Source organism: Pteropus alecto, unplaced genomic scaffold (genome assembly GCF_000325575.1).
Source record: "Pteropus alecto unplaced genomic scaffold, ASM32557v1 scaffold86, whole genome shotgun sequence".
NCBI classification, from domain to species: Eukaryota; Metazoa; Chordata; class Mammalia; order Chiroptera; family Pteropodidae; genus Pteropus; species Pteropus alecto.
Genome location: NW_006442109.1, coordinates 6,530,097 through 6,536,029, shown reverse-complemented (window position 1 = coordinate 6,536,029; position 5,933 = coordinate 6,530,097). Strand labels below are relative to the sequence as shown.

Genomic DNA, 5,933 nt, shown 5'->3' with positions numbered 1-5,933 from the left:
TTCCTGTTTGTAGATCTTATGGTATGACGAATGATTGCATGGGGCTGTGGATGTAAGCATAAAAAATTTCAATGATAAAGTTAAAAGGTCAAACTTTCTCTTTTTAATTAAATGTTCACTAATTGACAAACATTACTACCTACTAATAAGGTAAATTATCGGACAAACAAAAAAATACAATGAACACTAAGATACTTTAAAAGTTTATTTACTTATTCCATGTCTATACTATATAAAATATTGAAGATTCAAAGAAAGACAGAAGTTTTATCTTCAAAGAGCTTATAGTCTAGGAAGATAAGACACACAAATACTTATAAGATTAGAAAATGGTAGGTGCCATTATTAAGAAGATTACTATTAACGCCCAGAGGATAGAGAAATGACTTCCACCTGAAGGCTTATAGTTCTTCATGATAGAGCTGTAATCTGATCTGGGGCCTTGAAGGACAAGTAGATACTGGATGTGCAATAATGTGGGAAATGCATTCTTGACAGTAGAAAGGAAATAAACAAAGTGAAGGAAGAAGGAAAGGAAACTGTAGCGTATTTAGGGGAATTGGAATTGGTTATTGTTTGGTTGTAGTGAAAAGATAACAAAGCTGGAAAGATAGACTGAGGATGAGCAAAGGCTCTGAGTGTTAGGCCAGGCCTCTCAATTCTATTTCCTTAGCAAAGGTGTTTTTTGGAGATTTTATAGAAAGGGAATGGTATCACCAGAAATGGCTTTGAGATTAATCTGATAAAAGAGCATGGAGGGGAGAAATACTGGATGCTGAGAGACTGAGGAAGAATATTATAGTAAATAAAGTGAGAAGCTTACTACTTCCACCCAGTTTTATAAGTTCCTGATTCTTTTGAAATTATGCCTTCAGCTCAACCCCCATCTATCAAATTTTTGATGACTCTCATTCACTGATGACTCAGACAGTGACTCATATGTTTTTTTTTCTCTGCTTCAAGACCCACCATCATACCAACAGACTTATTCTAGACTTAAGTTTTCTGATCTCATCTCCAAAGACATTCTCCCATACTTCAATACACTCTCTACTCCTAAGATCACACCCTGGACCTTTTCTTCAGCTCTGATACACGAATTCAAACTACACTGTAAATTTTTCATCCCTTGAGCTTACTCTTATTTATTCCCATTACACTTTTTTTAATGTTCACACTGGAATCTCAAGCCCATCGATCCATTACTTTCTCATACTCCATCAGCATTTCTCCTATCTACATTTTTCTTCCTATCCAGGTTATATCTGGTGGTCCATAATTTCAAGCAATCTCTTGCTAATACCCTAAGTTCTCTTTGCCCCACACTCCTTCAGTACACTGGCAGGCCAAAATGACAACCATGGATGAATTAAATCAGCTACTTTTGTGTTTACATCTGGGGTACCAATCACTGCTGGAGGAAAATTACACAGCAGAACATACTGAAAATTCATTTCATCTGAGACTTCAGCTTTTTCCCCACAACACTTCTCTAGTCATTTAACCCATCCAATCTCCTCAACATACCTTCTCCACTCTTCAAATCCACCTATTTTCCTTCACACTTTCAGAAAATGACTTTGCCACTTCAGAGAAAACAGAAGTCATCAAATAGAAGAATACTGTTAGCTACACTCTCAACCACCCTCTCTAATGCAAGAGAAGTGTTTCTTTATTCTCAGATCAAGTCCCTCTTCAAAATCTAGATCTCAGCCTCTCCTTCCTCTCAGGTACTTTGCCAATTCATCTTGCTTCTTGTGATTCTTCTATCTCTATCTATTGGATCGTTTTCATAAGCATTTAATACTGTTCGAACTTTTTTGCCCCATATAAAAAACAACCATCATCAATCAATCCCCCACCAAATCATTTCTCTCCAGCTATTGATCTATCCTACCCCTCAGTTTCCCAACTAAATTTCATAAATGAATTACTATACTTTATTTTTCGAACCATTTCAATCTAGTTTCACCTCAACTATTCTAAAATTATCCTTTTAAAGTAATCAAATGCCAACACCTAAATCCAAAAATTTCTTAACTTCTACACATTATTCTCGCTTAAATTTTCCTCCTTAATGTTCTTTATCAATCCTTTGCCATTCCCCTTAGCCTACCTGATTCTTAAATTTTGGGAGAAATCTCCGGATGCTGTCCTAGGCTCTCTTTTTTTCTCATTTTACATATACTTGTTTTTGAGTGATCACTTACCCCTTAAGGTACCAACTACATCTATGTCTAATGCCTCTCAAATTTGTATCTTTAGTCCAAACTTTTCTTCCCAAGGTATAACCACATAGCTCTAACTCCTTATGAGCCTTCTCTACTTGGAAGTCCTGTGCAACATCATAATTAGCATAAATAAAACTGAACTCATCTTTCTTACCAAATCTGATTTTACTCTAGTATTCCTAACTCAATAAATGGCACTTTTATACTTTTATATCCATCCAAATGTTCATGTCAAAATCTAGAGTAATCCTTTTCTTATCCTCCGCCCCTCATTTCTTCATCCAGTCACCAACTCTCTCATATAATTCTTGAATTAGACCACTTTTCTCTATCCTTGCTCTATCATACTAATCTAAGACATCGCTGTATCTATCCTGGATAACTTCAATATCCTCTTAACAGGTTTTCTGGAATGGAATCACCATTCTGAGTCAAAGAGATCTTTGAAAAGATGCATATCTTATTAGTTAACACCTTTATTCTTTAATGAGTTACACTGCCCTTAGGCTAAAGTCAAAATTTTAAACATGGTTTAAAATGGCTCATGTCTAGTCCTGTAACTTTATCTCCAACTACTTCCTTCCTTGTTTTTGCTCTACCCAGACTAACTTATCTTTTGTTCAAGTACACTGTCTTCTCTCTTATCATCAGGCTTTTACATATGAAATTATTACTGCTGCTTAAAACACCTTTTGCTAGCTCTCTTCTTCTAATTCCGATTCATCCTTCAGCTTTTCAGCTCACATACAACCTCTACAGTGAGTCCTTCCTTGCTCCTATGATATGCCTCCATAGCACCTAATTTCCAGTCTATAATAGTTATCACACTTATAAATTATTGTTTGTATTTCTGAATCTCCTTTGAGATTATACCATAAGTTCTTTTAAGGAAAGGACAGTACCAACTCTCATACGCCATTGTAGTCCCAACTGCCTGGCACAAGGTTTTATATTTCAAAGATTAAAAGTATGGTAATATTATTAAACAGAAACAGCAAACTCAGAAGGTAGAGTGGATTTGCAAATCCCAGCAAAATGGTGTGGGGGAATAAAAGAGTTTGGTTATTTACACAACCAGTGGAAGACTAATTGGGGAATCAAGTAATAGCCTATTCTAAATTTAAGCTAAAACAATTTAAATAATTTTTTCATTTTTAGGGGATTAAAATCTATTACAAGTCTGCAATTGATGATTTAAATAGAAAAAAAATCTATGTATGGCTGCTTTATTTAACATTTTCAATTCAAATTCATTAAACATTTAACAAAATAGTCATTGAGTACATGATATTCATTTTAGTACATGATAAGACTATGCTATATACTAAGCAATGATGTTTTCAAAGATTGTTTTATGACATTTCTATTAAATGTATTAATTAAGTGAGTAGGCCTTAAAGCTAGTTTGCCTAGATCCAAATCCTGGTTAGACTACTTACTAACCATATGATTCTTTCTTCTGCATTTTATCATTTGTAAAATGAGGACAGTAATAGTACCTATTGCAAAGGACTTTTCTGAGTATTAGGTGAGTTAAATGGAAATTACTTGGCCTAATACTTGGTACACAATGACTATCCAATGAGTATTAGCAGTTTTCATGACACTTATGTGGTATAATTTAAGAACATGAAGTAGAAAATTTCCTTCAATAAGTAATAACACATAAAGTTTAGTTCTATAGTCTTGCCAGAGGAAGCTAGAGCTATAAAAATAAAAGCATAAAAAGAAATAGATTCAGAGAAACACAGAAATAAAAAAGAATAATAAAAGAAAAGGAAGAGACACTAGTGAAAAAAATATAGTTGTGTTATATATAGGCATAAATAGGTACCTGCCAATAAGTATTGTTAAATATGACAAATAGTCAAAAAATAATTCTACAATATTTTCAGAGACAATAATTTTCAGAGAAGGCAAGCACAGTTATGAATAGCTCTACATGTAATTATATAAGAAATATTTTGAACAAATATTGGAAAGAATAAAATTTCTATAGGAACCTCAACTTAATTTTAAAAATTATTTATATTCTGTTATTGATCATTATAATAAAGAAACTACAAATTTCTGGAAAGAACTAGGATTAAAAAATGATTATGCTATGTGTATTATGCCAAAATTTAAAAAAAAAAGCTTCAACTGGTAATTATACGCAGGATAAGTGTAGTTTACATTGCTAATTAATCTTTGTAGCCAAATCTGTGGGTTTAACTACAAGACTAACACAGAAAACAAACTCCAAGGCCACATTAAACATTTCTTTTCAAATATTAGGTTGCAAACACTCTTTACCTCAAAGTCGTCATCATCTCCTTCAGTGTAATGTGCATGGTTGTCTGGATTGTTCACTTTGTCTAATAGTTCAACAGCTAGGGCCCTGGAAAGACCTGGCTGCCCTACAAAAGTGTGCTAAATAAAAACAAAACAAAACAACTTCATGAGTATGCTTTTACATCTATGAGTTGTACAGATGTTATTTGTACTTTTCCATTCATAACTATCAGACACAAGCTTATGGGAGCCTACTAATACAAATAAATTAGACAACAAATTAGTAAAAATATTAGAGAATTTGTAATTGTATGTTATAAAATTAAGGAAACTTTGTGGGGTAAGCTTATAACGTGAATATACTAGGCTGTAAAATTACAACCTTGGCTATAACAATGATATTTATTACGTCGTTATAAGAAAAAAGCTCGTGTATTCTACATTTGCAAACATTTAATTTGGCAAAATTATATTAATTTACAGACACGAAAATTTTATGACATTTAAAAAACATTCTTAGATTGCTGTAATCATTGACTTTTCTACTATAAAAGTATTTTACAAACACACATATAGCACATTCTATAAATTCACATTAGAAGCCAAGAAAAGTAATTAATTTTAAATGACAGCAACATTTTTAAGAGTTTCTTTAAGGCAGGGGTTGGCAAACTATAGTTCATGGACAAAGTCTAGTGCACTGTTTCTTTTTGTAAATAATGGCCAAACTGAGTAGTTGGAACAGAGACTGTATGGCCCAAAAAGCTTAAAATATTTACTTTCTGACTCTTTACAGAAAGTCTGCTGACTCTTGCTGTAAGAGATCACTAACATTTTAAAATTAAAAATCCTAAATACTTTTGTTTTAGTGATATGCCTAATTAATGCACAACTATAAAAAAAATTCCCCTATAATATCAATGACTTACAGTCAGAAGTCTTTCAGCAGTTGGTCTTTTTTTGGGGTTTTTGGTTAGTGCTATTTTGACAAAATTGTGGAATGTTGATGACCTTCAAATAAAAAGAGATATGTACAAAAATATTTCACTTATATTAGTTTTTGGTGTTAAATAAAATTAACTTACAAATAGTTAGAAAGTCTGAAACATAATTTTTTCCGTAGGCCTTTTAACTCTATATAAGCCAAAAAACTAAACCCAAAGCATGGTATATTCCTTGAAAACATGTGTCAGTTTCATCTCTTAAGTAAAACGCAATTGGTTAACAGAATAGTAATGTACAAACTCTAAAAAATACAATAAAAAGTAGAAACACGTATGCGTATCATTTATAGGATTTATAATCTTGTGTTTTAAGAATTAAACTTAGGAATTAAAATGACTTTATTGACTAATTTATATAATATGTAAAGTTTTACTATACCAAAAAAGTTGGATGGCATGGAGGTAATGTAAGAGATTATCTAAA

The 5,933-nt window shown here is 32.4% G+C and overlaps 1 protein-coding gene across 5 annotated transcripts in view; it reads right to left on the bottom strand.

Moving 5' to 3' along the window:
• The window catches only part of MAP4K5 (mitogen-activated protein kinase kinase kinase kinase 5), a 92,842-nt gene that overhangs the window by 32,318 nt on the left and 54,591 nt on the right, over positions 1-5,933 (bottom strand). For all 5 annotated transcript variants that reach the window (XM_015596028.2, XM_015596027.2, XM_015596029.2 and 2 more), the window contains 3 exons: positions 5,435-5,516; positions 4,527-4,643; positions 1-44 (listed from right to left, as the gene is read on the bottom strand). In XM_015596028.2, the coding sequence (XP_015451514.1) occupies positions 1-44; positions 4,527-4,643; positions 5,435-5,516 (243 nt within the window). The remainder of the gene's footprint in view (positions 45-4,526; positions 4,644-5,434; positions 5,517-5,933) is intronic.